Here is a 17969-nt window from a genome sequence, read left to right on the forward strand (position 1 = left end):
GCTTAAGGTGATTCCGCTTTGTCAGCCATGTTTGTTTTCACTAAAGTCTGTCCAAAGTGAAAGTAGGCCAAAATTCATATAACAACAAAGCTCTTTTTGTAAAATGATGAACCATTTGAAAGTACACTTCCAGGTTTATATTTTAAGGACAATTATAAACAAAAATAAAAATGATAACAATAAGAATATTTACTTTGAATGTGCAAAATGATAACAATAAGAATATTTACTTTGAATGTGCTACATTTCTGAAGACCAAAAAAGATTCTGTTGCAAAGTTTTATGCACATTTCATGAATGGCAAAATCCTTTTTAAAGTCTGTTTAAGTGCCAACAAAAGCTATTTTTTGCAGCAAATATAAAAATCTTTCAAAACTTAACTCCAAATAAATCAGTATCTCATGTCCTTCTAAGCACATGGCCTCCATTATTTTTTGTAAAAAAGTAGTGCAAGATAACAATCATCATTATAGCCTTATGAACTACAATTAAAATAAAAACACAATCAAACTTTAAAATCTAACCTTTTATGTGTACCAGTGAAGTGTGTCTGTCTGTCATGTACACAAGAAAAAGGTAAATGATGTTTATTTTCATGGTTCTACTTTTTTACACATGTCATGGAGGCCATGTTTTTTCAAGGTCAGATAAATTACTTTCCTAAGATTTATGTTTTTTAAAGTATTTTCTATTATCTGCAAAAAAAAAAAAGACTGTGAAAACAAACATGATTACAAAGCGGAATCACCTTAATGAGGGTCCATCCGCTCGTGCAGCTTTCGCTGTCGAGTACAGACCCCCCCGAACATGTCCCCAGTCATACCAATAACTTTTTTCGCTTTCACAATGTACTTTTTCAGCTGTACCAATGACGCTTCTTCTTCTTCTATTTAAATTTAATGAGGGTCCATCCGCCCGTGAGGGCACAAAATGCAGCTTGCGCTGTCGAGTACGGACCCCGGACATGTCACCAGTCATGTCCTTAAAGAGTTAATTTTGAAGCACAAAATGGTGATAATTTACCTCCATGCAATTTCCACGGAGTATTAGCCAAAGATATGAATTTTGAGCCGAAAAGTAGGTCACTGTACGGCGGTCAATGAGAACCTAAATGTACAGTAACCTGTGACAATAGGAAAGGTGTTTAGCCCTGAAAAGGGCTGTTGGTGCCAGCTATAGGCCTGCCTTACAAGCCGTCTATCTGTACTAGGGGCTCACGCACCCTAGTACACCATCCTCGTCGTCTCAGCCTACTTTGTAGGGCCACTCCCCTCGGCATTAGTCAGGACATCGGCAGCTGGTCCGCAGAAGTGACGAAGTAGTAGTTCCGTAGTTACCGCCCACGGTTGAAGGCAAAATTAAAGTTGTCTACCAGCCAAGTTTTAAATCTTCTGCCGATGCCGTGTGCCTTCTCAGCGACGTGCACGCTCCGAGGGGAAGTGAGAAGTACCAATGACGCTAATGAAATGTTATATGTTATTTTGGTTTTGGAGTGATATATGTGGATATATTACCTGTTAAGATTTTATATCACCCGAGCCGTTAGGCGAGGGTGATATTTTATCTTGGCAGGCAATATATCCACATATATCACTCCAAAACCAAAATAATAATTTTATTACCCTTCCCCTGCCAAGTTTAGACGATTTTCTAAAAAATCATTGCTGTTTCAAATGAAACGTCGAAATAAGATTCCCTTTAGGGTACCTCTTCGTCACAACATGACGTCACTTAAACGTATTGACGTATTTTTCCCGTACCTAACGAATGTAAACAAGTGAAAGGAGTAGTCTATTGAACGCACTTTTTTGTAATTAATATCAAGCTTTCACAAGGTCATATTTGTTTTCGATACAGATGGTAATATGTATCATTACTCTACTTTGGTAAATATTTATCATTTGACAGTTAAAAAGTGCTTTTAAATCGGAATTTACACCGCGTAAAATCGAACCGTACGCGCACCACCTCAGCGCATGTTGTGTACAACGTACGTTGGGTACCCAACGGGGAAATTTAGTGTGTATATTACCCGTCTGGCTCGGTTATATCAATTTCTTTCGGGTGATCAATATCCAATCAAAAAGGCGGAAAAAATCTGGAAGGGTAATAATATATGTTATTTTGGTTTTGGAGTGATATATGTGGATATATTACCTGCTAAGATTTTATATCACCCGAGCCGTTAGGCGAGGGTGATATTTTATCTTGGCAGGTAATATATCCACATATATCACTCCAAAACCAAAATAATAATTTTATTACCCTTCCCCTGCCAAGTTTAGACGATTTTTAAAAAAAATCATTGCTGTTTCAAATGAAACGTCGAAATAAGATTCCCTTTAGGGTACCTCTTCGTCACAACATGACGTCACATAAATACATGACGTATTTTCCCCGTACCTAACGAATGTAAACAAGAGAAAAGGAGTAGTCTATTGAACGTACTTTTTTGTAATTAATATCAAGCTTTCACAAGGTCATATTTGTTTTCGATACTGATGGTAATATGTATCATTACTCTACGTTGGTAAATATTTATCATTTGACAGTTAAAAAGTGCTTGTTAATCGGAATTTACACCGCGTAAAACCGAACCGTACCCGCATCACTTCAGCGCATGTTGTTTAGAACGTTGGGTACCCAACGGGGAAATTTAGTGTGTATATTACCCGTCTGGCTCGGTTATATCAATTTCTTTCGGGTGATCAATATCCAATCAAAAAGGCGGAAAAAATCTGGAAGGGTAATAAAACTTTATATACTAAAGTGACGCTAATGAAATGTAACTTTATATACTAAAGTTTAATTATTTCAAAACAACCAATATATCAACATGTTATTATTAAACATTTTATTTCATAAATTATAAATTAAAAATAATTATCAAAAGCAAAATTGTTAAAATCTTATGCCTGGAATCTTCTTTATATTGCCAAATTCAATCACTAATAGTATACTTGATATGCTGTGTGTAAATGTAATTCAAAATGTAACAAATTATAATTTCATGTACTACTAAAAAAGGGAAATAACAAATTTATAACCTAAGTGTCAAAAATCAGAACATTTATAGCTATTTATAGCTTTCGAATTTATGCTTTCCGGTTCTCATTCATTAATATGACATGCTGCGGAAACCAATATAGAAATCGAAAGGAGTTCTTGAATGAGGATTTACTTTTAGCTGTAAATTGAAAGGATTTATTGCTCAAATCCGGGCCCATGGACAAAAAAATAGTAAACACAAATAGCTCCGCGCCTTTTGGCGCAATAAGATACTTAACTCGATGTAATAAAGGGGAGACTGTTAAACTTGCCACTGACAAGATCTGTGGGCATCAGTGTATCATAAAACAATGTATGTTAATGTAAAATGGAAATTAAAATAATATTATTAGTCGCCGGTAGAAACCGGCAACTATATTTGTAACAGTTTAATATTATATCTATGGTAGGAGAAGGCCTTAAAATCTGAATATAAAAGCAAATCAATGACTGAACAATTAAGGACCACCATTATTTTTAATAATCTTAAAAATTCAAAAATAAAGTAACGTTGCTAAATGAAATGAAATATACAAATATTGACATCTTAAAAAGCAACATAACAATTTTCATAAAATGAATTAATAACGTATCCCCAAGGATCAGTCATTGAATTTAGGGATACTTTTACTTTTTTTTCTAAGTGTCAAGCGTTGCTATTTTATGATTGATTAATCATGAATGATATTTGAAATGACACATTTAAATTATTTGGTTGTTTATATCTTATGAGACCTAATATATTTCATTATTTTATCTAATTATAAACAGATTCTCCCTGTTCTATTGTAAGAATCACGTGACTACACGTTGTATGTTAGTGTTATAGAATCTATTAATAGTAACAGATTGCTGATAGACTTACTAGTTGGAAAACGGTATGGCAGCTAATTCGATGCAAATGTATAAATAATTACAAAGTTATCTTTCATTAATCAGTTTCATATTTTATATCATTAGAAAGGTCTGTATACTCATAATTAGCACATTAAAAAATTAAATAAATTTTCAAAACCTTTCATTTTTTCTTGGTAAAGGGTTAAACTTGGCCCTTTCTGTCAAAGTTCAATAGTTTAGTTTAGGTTGAACATCACAAAATTTATGCTAAAGAGGCAAATTTATTGAAATAAATAGTGGTAATCGTCGTCTTCGTTATATTCCGTTGATTTCCGTCGCGCAGGTTACCAAAACGGTATGACGGATCTCCGTATATTAGATACATAATAAAGAAAACTAATAAAAAATCTTTTTGTTAATATTCGAACTGAAAGGCAATTAAACGTTTACTATATCGTTTGTAACGACAGGAACATTGATTTCAACTAAATAATTTATTTGTTCAATAGCGCAAATTTTTTTTTATGCAGATACCACTTTTATGGTAGAATTGCATTGTTTCATGCAATAATTAAAACATATATATTTTCAAATATTCGATGACCTTTGATTACAGGGTTCTGAAGTATACAAAACGGATTTCGATGTCTGGTATAACGGTATATGTATAAGGTAGAATTACAAGTAGAATTACAAGAATATCACTCACCTTACAGAATTAATCAAAATTATGAAATAAAAAAAATCTAAAAATGAAGATTTATCAACTTATGTTTCATATAGTTAAAAGAAATAATAAAAAAATAGTTTTATGAAAACTGCAAAAGGGATATTTTCAAAGATTCGAATTTGGCCTACTTCCTACTTACCACCTGTAGGCCATCGAGCAATATTAATTGATTTAATATCGAGATCTATACTATCAATAAAATCTTTAGCATAAATCATAATAAGTAACGTAAACTAACGAAATACTTGCTTATTTAATAATCATAGCAGTTCCTTGACAATATTGCTAAGCAAGTTTGCTTCATATATGATGTTTTATTGTGAATAAACAGTTACTCAACATATTGTTCCTCTTTTCTTTATACCTGAACCATTAATTAAACTGATATTTTTTATATTTATGATAATACAGTCATTTTCTATCCGGCGACTTGATGCTTTAGCATCAAAATCTCTACTTGTTTTACATTGTTTTATGATACACTGATGTCCACAGATCTTGTCAGTTGCAAGTTTAATAGTCTCCCCTTTATTACATCGATTTAGTATCTTATAATCTGCAGCATTAACGCCGACTAAGTAAATTTCAGCCTTTATATGTCATAAAGCGATGAACATTATTACCTCGAGAAAATAATGTCATAATCTAGCAAATGAATATCCACTTACTGAAGTTACAGCTGTAATATGCAAATGGCGTTATGTCTGAATTATGCGCTGCTAAATTTAAGATACATATGGTATTGTATGCGTGTAACTGACAGACATAGCAGATCAAGCACACATTCATGAATATAGAAAAATGAATTTCCTTATGTTAATTGCGCTATTTAAAGTGCAATTTGGTCGTACTGAATCATAACATTTTGTATTGTAACTGCGTGTTGCTAAAAAGCTTTTTCGATGCATATATCGCATTAATTAACTTTTCTATCTTGAGAAAATATTAGAAATGATAGTTTAACGTCTCAATTTCGACTTAAAGGGCGCAAAGAATAGAAGAATTGATAAAAGATTGACCTTGATTTTCTGTCATGGTATTTCTGCCATCGACGGCAGCATTTAAAATAGGTATCTGCCTACAACGGCAGCATTTTTTCTTCGACCGGACCAGATTGAACGTCTGTAAAACTTTCAAGACAAGACTCACGGGGTAGATATTTGGCTTGCGTGACCCCAATGGATGGACGTCTTTACTATTTACACGAAATCCTGCCATTTAGTTAAAATTTGAGATATTTTGAACAAAAGAACAGACATTTTCACGGATTTTTCCGAAGCCTTCACTTTTAATCTGCTCAAAATAATCTAAAAACAGGAAAAACGAGTCCAAAATGACCTAATAGTATCTCCAGTCAAATGACAATAGTTTCATAGCAATGAAATGGGCCGTATTTGTGTAATATAATAATACCAACCAAATTCATAAACTACCTGTACCGAGCGGTAAATTTCAGGTATCTGCCATCACTGGCGCCGGTAATACGGTGTGATTATGTTCATTTTTTTTTATTTAAACGGGATACGCATCAAATCATTGCTTTCACTCAAGAAACAAATGACTCTTAGAAAGAAAGATATAATTATCAAGTAATCAATATCATTACAACATGTGAAATGTTTGAAAATATTATAGTGGGTCAAATTCAATCACAAATTTTTAAATATAAAAATTATCAAAGAATGGCGTTGTCATCAAAGTCATATTTATACCACTTTGAAAAGATATACAAGTGCATATATGAGTGTCTATGTGTTTTAAATTTTTACAACTTCAGCTAATTTCATTAGTCACGCCTTCTCCCCCTCCTTCTCCGCCGCCTTCTGCTTGGCCTATCCGTGTCGTCGCCACGCTGGCATGGTAAACCAGCTAAACATTTCATGCACAGATCACTCCTATGTGGTTTTTCAGGGCCAGTTTCTTCATCGTCAAACTCGCATTCACAGTCATACCGATGTTTTTCACAGTAAACACATTCACATTCACAATCATCACGGTCCAAGCCACAGTCCGGACATTGAAGATTTCGAACTCTAAACGGGTTTTTCGCTTCACCGCATGCCTTGCACTTTTGTTTGAAATACACCTGAAAATTGAAATATAAATAATTTAACGACCCGTGATTTCTAGTTCACTCTTTGATTCATTTTAATAAAAAAAAAGATATGACTTTGTGATAAAATGAAAAAAAATATGATTAGAAACACATCAACATTTTTTTGACACAGTTTTCACATTTTCAATTAATATCTATTCTCGTTATTTCGTTTTAACTTGATATTTTCATACATGTTAATGTTTCAACACAGTTCATTTATATTAGCTTTAATGTTAACAAAACTAATTAAGGTCATGTATATTTCCTCAAAACACAAGCAAAATTATATTCATGAAAGTAATCCTTGTATTTTATATAAAACAGAGCAAATTTTTTGTAGCTCTGAAGAAAAATTATTGGGTATTACAATTAATAACACCTTGTCTTGGCAAAGCCATATTGATAATCTTCTTAAAAAGTGTAACTCATTGTTTATTATTATCACGTATAAAATTATTCATATCTATACCTGTACATAAAATGTTTTACAATGCATATATTTTACAACATCTTGATTATTGTTGCATAATTTACGGTAACTGTACGTCTTTTCTAGAAGATAAACTCATTAAGTTCCCAAAAGAGAGCTGCAAGACTAATTCTAGACAAAGATTATGACACTCCCTCTGCTGAACTTTTTTCTGAACTCCGCTGGATGACCTTTTCACAGAGGGTTGTTTTTCAAAAAGCTATTATGATGTTTAAAATAATGAATAATCAGGCGCCTTCCTATTTATTGAATAATTTCATTTTATCGTCAGATGTTCATACTCGCATTTTGCGTTCATCATCTGATTTTCAACTTTATACCCCTAGACCAAATACTGAACAATTTCGTAAGTCTTTTGTTTATTCTGGATCTTGTATTTGGAACGGCCTTCCTGATTATATTAAGTCTGCTACATCTGTTAACCATTTTAAAACCTTATACTTGAGGTTTTATCACACATTGAAGTATACAAATTGATAATCTCCTGTATGTTTTTACATTTATGTATTTTAATAGTTTGAATATGTTAAATTTATATTGTTCCTTGTTGAGGGCCTCATGGAAGATTGATATGTTTGTTCAAATGAGTTCTCTCGTTAAATAAAGTCTTTATTATTATTATTATTATTATTATTATTATTATTATTATTATATAATATTGATATAAAGATATAGAGGATATTTGGTTGTTTTGCACTTAAGATTGAAATATATTTTCACTGAGTGAACACCAGATGAGTGAACACCATATGCAATATTTTTACGAGTGCGTAGTTCAGTTAAAATTCTTTAATTTTGTTACATTTTAAACAGGAAGTATGAATTTGATGACATCAACTTTCTTGTCCTAAAGAAGCAAAATTTACGTATGACTGCATTTATTTTTGCCAGTTATTACAATTAGTTATGATATTCTTTTCATCTGCATTCAGATACAGTCCGGCTACAGTGAAATTATATTTTATAAATTTCACTATAGGTATCTAGTGGTTTAACAGATTATTGTATCTTAGTTTGGGGACCTTTCTGTTGAAAATGTGCCAGAGTTAAATCGTATACATATACATGCACAGTGCGTTAACTGGAGTGCAGGTATTGGTTACCCGCACTCAAGAGCATGCCCATTGACTGGCTCATTTTGTCAGGGGTTTACATATTGTGACGACAGAGAAAGGAAAAGCAATAGAAATATCATATTCAGATGCTCTTTTATTGGTTACTTTTTTTCTGGGGTTTCATATTGTGACAACAGGGAACGACTTTTTTTGTTTGACAATGATACAAAAGAGAAAGAACATCAAAACACTCGGCAATCTGATTTATACTCGGGTGCTACGCCCCCTCGTACAAATCAGATATCATCTTTCTATTACTAATCATCTGATATATACATGTATCAGTAAAACACTGGACAGCATAAAATTAAATGTATATATCAGAACATGTTCTGTAAAAATCCTTTGGACCGAGGCATGGGTTATTAAAAATGATGGATCATGTGTTCTGGCTGTTTTCGTTTTATTAAAACAATGAGAATAACGGGAAAATCTCTTGCCGGGTAATTTAGGACAAACTGTATTTGTACGAAAGCCTAATAGTGTCAAATGAAATAAAAAATAAAAATACAAAGACGTTATAACGCGAATAAAGGCGTTATTACGCGAATCAAAAGGCGTAATAACGCGAATAAAGGCGTTATAACGCGAATCAAAAGGCGTAATTACGCAAATCAAAAGGCGTAATAACGCGAAAAAAGGCGTAGCAACGCAAATAAAGGCGTAGCAACGCGAATAAAGGCGTTATAACGCGAATCAAAAGGCGTAATAACGCGAATCAAAAGGCGTAATAACGCGAATAAAGGCGTAATAACGCGAATCAAAAGGCGTAATAACGCGAATAAAGGCGTTATAACGCGAAATGAAAGGCGTAATAACGCAAATCAAAAGGCGTAGTAACGCGAATAAAGGCGTTGTAACGCGAACCAAAAGGCGTACTAACGCCAATTAAAACGAATTATAATGCCAATTTAATACCATATTTATACTAATCAAATGGCCTGGTAACGTAAGAAAGCAAGACCAATATTGATCTGAATTTATTCCTCAAGATATAAACTCGTATAGAATAATTTAATATATATTTACAATAACTAACATTCCATTTGCGCAGTAATAATGCAAACTATTTGTCATAAACTAATGAAGACTCTTTAATATTTGCCAATTTAAGGTGTCTGGGTGCCTTATAGGTCCATTGGACTGGACGTAAATACAGTTAATCTGAATTCACATGTATCATATATTGCTTTTACACATGTCACTATAGTAAATGAATTTCTTTTCTTTTCTTATCTTATCTTATCTTATCTTATCTTATCTTATATGTGCGTCATATGTTCAATTATCTTCGGATATATCCTATTTGATTACCTTATAACATCTAGTATCTTCTAATTATGTGAATGCCATTCCTAATTAAGCTATAGGTAATATGCTATAGGTAACAAGATTTGGGAAAACGTAAGGTATAAGTTAGTCACATTAGGGTGATTATTGATAAGTATGTTTAAATGGGGGATAGTGTTTCAGTTAAGTCACAATTATAGGAGACATTCCCTTCTTTGTCTTTGTAGAAAAGTATCTATAGTTGGGTGAAAGTTAACCTTTAATCTGACGAAAGCATTTCCTAATAAAAGATTTAAATCAAAGGGCTGCAAGCTCTGTGGTATTTTCTGATCCCTGCAATCTAAATCGTACTGTATATCTGTATGTGTTTTCCTGTATAAGTTTATTTTTATGTACTATAAGTCATCTTGCAGGGCACCAGAGTTTGATACATACGGAATTTGCATAACTAGAGTTGCATCAAAAAATAATTTATGTTCATTTTTTATGATAGCCACACTTTATCCTTGCATATCGTGGTTACTTCCATAACAAAGACACTAAAAAAAGAATAAAAAAAAATGTTGACTCGACTGGGATTTGAACTCCAGACCTCCCACACAACAAACGAGAGCGTTACCCCTGCACCACGGAGAAGTTTTAAAATCAAAAGATGAATAAAATCAAGTCATTCTAAATTTAGAATTTCCATTGCATTTCGGGTTAGGGTAATTTCGAGGTATTTTGTTCAGGGTAAACCCGTTGTTTAAAATTGAAGTAAATAATTTAGCAAAAATCTTCTCGCCAAAACAGTCCAACATGTAAAAACTATATATTCAACTTCTCGGCAGTCAGATTTATTTGTGTAGTATTCGGTAATCGACGTCGCTAAAAATAGCATTTTCATTGATTAAAATCATATTCATCCGCGTAATTTGTGAGTGTGCATTTATTGACAACTCTATAAGCCAATGCTACTTTAAAAGTTTGAAGGTGTAGTAATTTGTTGGACACTTGTAACAAAAAATTGTTCTTTCTTTTAAATTGCTGGTTTTTAAGCAGTTTTGAGTGAGAACTAATTTGCGTTGTTAGGACTGTTAGGAAATTTTGTGTTAGACCGTGGATGTTAGCTATGTATTATCTGATCTGCGATCAGAAAATACAAAAATCAGACTGTGGCCTTAGGACGTATCCGTACAGAATTGAAAATAAAACGTACGTCTTGATCGATTTATTTAGATCAAATTGTTCTTCCTATCTTACATTACTAGGCCACGGTTTGGAATTTATATGGTATTAAATTAGCGTTATAACGCCTTTTGTTTTGCGTTATTATGCCTTTTGGTTCGCGTAATTACGCCTTTTGATTCGCGTTATAACGCCTTTATTCACGTTATTACGCCTTTTGATTCGCGTTAAAACGCCTTTATTCGCGTTAGTACGCCTTTTGATTCGCGTTATAACGCCTTTATTCGCGTAATTACGCCTTTTGATTCGCGTTAAACCGCGAATAAAGGCGTTACTACACCTTTTGATTCGCGTTAGAACGCCTTTATTGGCGTTAGTACGCCTTTTGATTCGCGTTATAACGCTTTTATTCGCGTAATTACGCCTTTTGTTTCGCGTTATAACGCGAATAAAGGCGTAACTACGCCTTTTGTTTCGCGTTATAACGCCTTTATTCGCGTTATTACGCCTTTTGATTCGCGTTATAACGCCTTTATTCGCGTTATTACGCCTTTTGATTCGCGTTATAACGCGAATAAAGGCGTTACTTCGCCTTTTGTTTTGCGTTATAACGTCTTTATTCGCGTTATTACGCCTTTGATTCGCGTTATAACGCCTTTATTCGCGTTATTACGCCTTTTGATTCGCGTTATTACGCCTTTGGATTCGCGTTATAACGCGAAACAATAGGCGTAATTACGCGAATCAAAAGGCGTACTAACGCGAATAAATGCGTTATAACGCGAATCAAAAGGCGTAATAACGCGAACCAAAAGGCGTAATGACGCAAAACAAAAGGCGTTATAACGCTAATTTAATACCATATAAATTCCAAACAGTGGCCTATTGATGTATGGAAGGAAGAACAATGTTGATTTAAATGAATTGGTCTAGGTGTACGTTTTATTATATGCCCGAAAGAATGCGTCCGTCTGTATGTCTGTCTGTCCGTCCGTCCGTAAGCAATTTGGTTTCGGGAGCATAACTTAAGTTCCATTTGGCCCACAATATTCAAACTTCATAGGAGGATTGTTATTTGAAGGAGGTAATACTTTATAACCTATAAGTCACCAAGTCATCTTATATTGTCAACTATTAAAGAGTCTTTATTAGTTTATGACAAATAGTTTGCATAATTACTGTGCAATTGGAATGAAAGTTATTGTAAATGTATATTGTATTATTGTATACGAGTTTATATCTTGAGCAATAAATTCAGATCAATATTGGTCTTCCTTTCTCGCGAATTTAGTATAAATATGGTATTAAATTGGCATTATAATGTGTTTTAATTTGCGTTATTACGCCTTTTGGTTCGCGTTACTACGCCTTTATTCGCGTTACTACGCCTTTTGATTTGCGTTATAACGCCTTTATTCGCGTTATTACGCCTTTTGATTCGCGTTATTACGCCTTTATTCGCGTTATTACGCCTTTTTATTCGCGTTACTACGCCTTTATTCGCGTTACTACGCCTTTTGATTCGCGTTATAACGCGAATAAAGGCGTTACTACGCCTTTTGATTCGCGTTATAACGATTTTATTCGCGTTATTACGCCTTTTGATTTGCGTTATAACGCCTTTATTCGCGTTGCTACGCCTTTATTCGCGTTATTACGCCTTTTGATTCGCGTTGCTACGCCTTTATTCGCGTTCTTACGCCTTTTGATTCGCGTAATAATGCCTTTATTCGCGTTATAACGCCTTTGCATTTTTATTTTTTATTTCATTTGACCCTATTAGGCTTTCGTAGTATTTGCCTTGATATGGCTGTTAAAATTGTGTAACATAGATAATATTATCTTAAACAAGCAATCAACAATTTGCCATTGTTCACATCAGTTTGATAAGGGTAAATTTGATATTTGAAATGTTTAGGTCACTGTATTATATAAAACTGTTGACTTGTCAGAGGAAAAAGTATGTAAGCGGCCGGATTGTTTTGTTGGTAGAGCCGTAGAATGGCTTGTCCATGATTCTACATTTTTTCAGGCACATTTTTCTCACCCTACCAAGTTACATGTACTCAATACATTTTTAAGTATAAAAGTATGGTGCAAGGCTGCCAACTTCACGAACATAAAAGTATGTATGTATTATAGACTTAATGAGGGTCCATCATCCACCATTTCATGCACTGAGAGTACAGAACATGGACGTGTCACCAATTATGTCCTTAAATGTTATTACTTGATATTTAGAAAACTTTAAAATTCAATCAATTCAATTCAATTGCTAAGCTCAGATATCTATCATATTTTTACAGTTGAACAAAATACATAAAACTGTTGATAGAATTCTAGTAAAAGTAGCCTTTAAAGAACCAGAACTTTACTAGAAATACATTTTTAAAAAATAAGATGCTGGAGAGCTCGTCAAATAATAAAACCCTTTAAACGAGTCGACAGGTCTTTAAAGTGAAAGTAATATTTAAAATATTATATTAGGGAACATATAAACCTACTTGGTTTTATCAAACTACATCCATGGAATGTGTCCATTAGAATAGAAGAAGCTTTATAAATCTAGATTTACAATAATATATTACCCTGTTTGTCCCATACACGCAATATACATGGGCACTCGTCCAAGAAGATTCCTTGCTGCAATGACATTGAAAAAATCCAAATTTTCTTTCAAGTGGAGGCCGTCTGCGACGGTTATTACGCCGTATTTCTTGAACTTCCGGTTCTTCTTGTTCCCTGTTGTCTCGTCCTCTTTGACGCACTTCCGGTTCTCTGTTATTTTGTCTTCTTTCTTGTACTTGTTCTCTTTCCATTTTAGTGAATGTTTACACTCCAAAAGTTGTTAAACCTACAGGGAAAATAAACATCTAAATGTTAAGTGATCAGCTGATATAATGTTTGTACATGGGAACGTTTATTTACACTAACATACACTATTGATAACATGCGGACATATATGATACAATTCATATATTGAATATGGGTATCTTACTGGCTTTAAAGTTCCTTGTTTGAAGAAAATCTAAAAAATTTAGTAAATTGTTTATTGAAAAAATACTATATTTAACAAATAATACATGGCCTTGAGGGCAATATGCAAGTGTACGGACTGATTGGTCAGACTGAGGAAGGTTTATGGCCCGAAGCGCAGCTGAGGGACATTATACCTTCCGAGGTCTGACCATCCAGTCTGTAAACTTTCATTTTACCCGAAAGGCCATGTTTTATTGGCGTCCGCGCCGAAGCGCGGCGCCTTTTATGTAATGAAATCAGATTTTGTGAAAGGGCGACAGCAACTTCTCGAGCCTTTTATAGTTGTTCATAATAAAAGCCGATCATTCCGATCGGTATGAGGGTGCTTGATTATTAATTAGTCGCGATATGTACAATGAATAGCGAACTGGAGAATTTCGCAATGCAAACATTTTCAAATGAAATAACCTTTTCAAATTAAATAACCTTTTCCGTCAATAAATCGCGCTCTTCAAGGTATTTTTATTTATCATTTTGTAGTACACAGTGGATTATTATGGTATGTTATTCCGAAAGCTGTAAATAGAATGATGAGTTGATGACCTAAATATTCCGAAAATCTATTTATAGAGGGATGTACTCCTGTCGGTAATTCCCGGTCTCTCCTGGTCTATTTTGACGACCGCGGAATAGTACCACACGTTTATTGTCCGGTCTCTCCCGGTTTTGGAGTAGATGTTTGATATCGTTACAGAACAGAACAAATATTTTACAGATAAATAAGCTTTTTTCAAAAATGAATGTTTGTCACTTAGTTTGGTTACAATAATTAATAAACACAGATCAACTCTCAAAAATTATTGTTATAATTATACATAAACATACAATTCGAAAAAAAAAAACAACCAACAACACAAATCGCATGTTTTTATTTTATCTATATGAGATAAAAACAATAAATATGAAACAATAATTGAGAAAAAATGTACATTTTTATGGCATTAATATGACACTATCAACTTTGAAACATTTTATTTAATTTGTTATCCGTGTTTAGTAAAGATGCCGAGGAATTATTCAAAGTTACAAATCAGATTTTATGAATTATTCAATTGATTGATAATTTAAGAAATGATAAAGAAAAATACAAATGTACATGTATATGGTTTAAGAATAAACAATATTATATATTGAAAGATTAACCATAATTTACTGACTTTTTCCAGTTAAGTTTTGACTTATAATCGTCGGTCATTATGACAATTGAATTCTTAAAATAATAGTAAACGTAAAAAATCAGTATTAAAATAGTGCATAAAACACAAAAAAAGAAAAGAAAACAATATTCATAAAATCTGTATTTTTTTTTTAAAAAAGATATTACAATTAGTGTATAATAAACATTTATGCTCAACATGGTAATATAACAAGTGTCATATTGTTACTAAGTGTGAACAGATACCTTAAGAGGGGGTCTTCGCTAATAGTGATAACATAATAAGGGACAATTACACAAGTGTGGTGTTGATAAACACTGTTGATCATGCGTTACTCATATGGATTATAAATGATTGAATACATGTATATCCGTTGCTATTAATAATCACGATCATAAAGAAATAACAAGTAATATTCTAATTTCTAGCATGCCAATCAAATTTATAAATAATGAACAATGTCTTTCGTTCGTTCATTCATAAGTGATATACAATTCTGGTAAAAACCAATGAACCATTGAACAGTTTATCATCATATATCTACTAGTTCATCTACACCTGCTGCATTTCTTGCTTGGACGCCCTTTGATGCTTTGCATCAATGCTTTTCTTGTTTGTTATATTATACCGAATCTAAATCCTTTCATCCCTTTTGTTGCTGACATTTTACTATAATTTACTTTCAAATAATAATTTATTTGTTCAGTGTGTGAAACATTGAAATATCATTATTATTATTATTATTATTATTATTATTATTATTTTCAAGCGATACAGCAAAAAAAAATCATGCCCTTCTTTTGTTATTCAATTTTTGTTAATCAAATTAAACAGGCAAAAAAAACCCCGAACTTTCAGATTTAATATGACGTCATCCAGTCCATATAAGAATTATGGACCGCCCCCGGTCTGTATTCGGTTTATGGACCGGATGACGTCATATTAAATATAGAGAGGCGTATGCAAATGAGGTATGATATTATGCCATATTAGTCTCACAATTCGGATAAAGTGTATAATGCACCTTTGTTGAAAGGCTGTCTAATTTATGAATCATAACGTTTTCACATTTATACAGACAAGTGTAAAATTGAAATAAAAACAAATTACTGTTTTTGTTTTTTTCCCTCACGAAATCAGCCAAAGAAAGTACATGCACAACAGCACAAAACATAGTTTAAGGAAGAGGCGGATAAGTAGTAAATGTGTCTGTTTCTGAACCGAGGGATCGCGAACTCGAGCCCTACTCAGTTCACAACTACCGATAGCTTCAAGGAATCGAAAGGGATTGATATAAGACGTTAGCTTCGTTTAACTTTAGTGTAAGCTTAGTCCGAGGAGAGTCAAGGATCGATATACTTCTCAGTCTGGGTTGTCGAAGGTACAGTTTGGAGTATTATAACTTATAGGCCTATGTTCTTGGTATTTCTGGAACTTGCAGGAAGATAAAAATATGAATTACATTTAAAAAGTGCAGATCAAGGCCAAGCAAAATTAATATATACGGCCCTGTAAGATGCACGAACTTGTTTCACAATTGAGTTTTTATAAATGCACATGTTTAAAGGCTTAATTATTGTAAAGTTGTTTATTAGTCTTACCCCTTGCGTACAAGAAGTAGCGTAAAACAGATACGTGACATGTATGATATGCATGTACAATGCAAAATGAAGACAATATTCTTAAATTATTAGAATCTACTTTTTTTCAAAGAAAAAATAAAAAAATAAATAAATGAAATAACAATTAGCCGATTATCAACATTCTTATACAGTTTGTCAACCTCGATTCTGCTTCATGTAGATTTTGTGTACGGATAGGTGACCTTGAACGTCTGCACTACAGTTACAGGAAATGCTACAGTTGAGCAGACGACAATATTTATGACACAGCAGCCGACCGTAGTAGCTCTTCCAATAAGTGGTTATAAAATATCTATTTGACAATGAGTTGAAATATCTGAAAATAATTATTCATTTACATGCTAGGCCTATTCTGAATATCGATTGATTGTGAGATCTACATGTGTACACATTGTATTCTACTTGTTCTAAAAATAAAAATAAATCAATACTGTTAAAAAAAACACTTACTATAACTTGTCTCAACTATAGTATACCCTTGTCATCAAAATGTTTCACTTCAATATTTAAACCCGTGTTCATCCGTTAAAGAAAATATAGTACACTCTTCGGAAAATCATAGCTACATTCAATGCACTCACTGAAAATTCCACTCTACTGTATAGTTAGATAAAGTACATTTTCGGAAAATCTATAGATAAGACGTTTTCGGAAAATTAACCGTTTCGAAATTGGTTTTTTGAAAAAAGTTTATATAGTTCTTTTTAAAAAAAGATCTCCTTATTTCTCTTTAAAATATGACAATTTATAGAAATTGTAAATGAAAATAGGTTAATTCATAACATCAAGGTTGAAGACGACTATTCATTTTTCTTCTTCGTAGAATTTGATATAATGTTAGTGCCTTTAGAGTACAATTTTTTCAATCTTGATACGATAACTTAAAATAAACATCTCATTATCACACGATTCCATGATCTGTCCAAACATGCTTTATTAGTAATAGCACAGTGCGAAAAGTGTGCGTTATTTCAAGTAAAGCACATTTGGTTCTTATATATCGATCAGTGACCGTGGACAATAAATAAATAAATAATAAAGCGTCACTTGAGTCCATCAAACTTGTAAATAACGAGTATATTCAGATTGGGGTACTGGGGATATGGCCTACTGTTTAGTCATCTAAATGGACGTACGCGTCTTTAAACGATTTAATCATGTTTCCTTTATGTCCGCACATTCAATACTTTACGACAACATCTTCCTTTCACTTCATTATGTCATGCTTTGTGCCGAGCGGGTAAAATGTAAATGATAATGTCCCGGAACATAGAATGTATACTCTTTAACGGATACGGAACTTTGGTCTAATTTAAACATGTTGACAAGCTCGGAATATGTTATTTAGTTTATTT

At 33.0% G+C, this 17969-nt stretch overlaps 1 protein-coding gene across 1 annotated transcript; it reads right to left on the reverse strand.

Annotated features, from left to right (window-relative positions):
- Window positions 1-6177: 6177 nt before the first annotated feature.
- On the reverse strand, window positions 6178-17222 carry LOC132747366 (zygote arrest protein 1-like). Its single transcript, XM_060736722.1, has 3 exons — window positions 17065-17222; window positions 13364-13629; window positions 6178-6701 (listed from the first exon to the last, which is right to left on the reverse strand). The coding sequence occupies exons 2-3, from the start codon at window positions 13592-13594 to the stop codon at window positions 6402-6404; spliced, it is 531 nt and encodes a 176-aa protein (XP_060592705.1). The 5' UTR covers window positions 13595-13629; window positions 17065-17222; the 3' UTR covers window positions 6178-6401.
- Window positions 17223-17969: the final 747 nt, after the last annotated feature.

The sequence above is a fragment of the Ruditapes philippinarum genome, unplaced genomic scaffold (genome assembly GCF_026571515.1).
Source record: "Ruditapes philippinarum isolate M1 unplaced genomic scaffold, ASM2657151v2 ctg2566_1_1_1_1, whole genome shotgun sequence".
Taxonomy (NCBI): Eukaryota; Metazoa; Mollusca; class Bivalvia; order Venerida; family Veneridae; genus Ruditapes; species Ruditapes philippinarum.

Bases quoted from the DNA above. Each gene is read 5' to 3' on its own strand.
- LOC132747366 (XM_060736722.1), bottom strand. From the start codon at position 13,594: ATGGAAAGAGAACAAGTACAAGAAAGAAGACAAAATAACAGAGAACCG. The intron at 6,702-13,363 runs GTAATATATTAT...TTCAATTTTCAG, and splicing joins GCGTGTATGGGACAAACAGG to GTGTATTTCAAACAAAAGTG.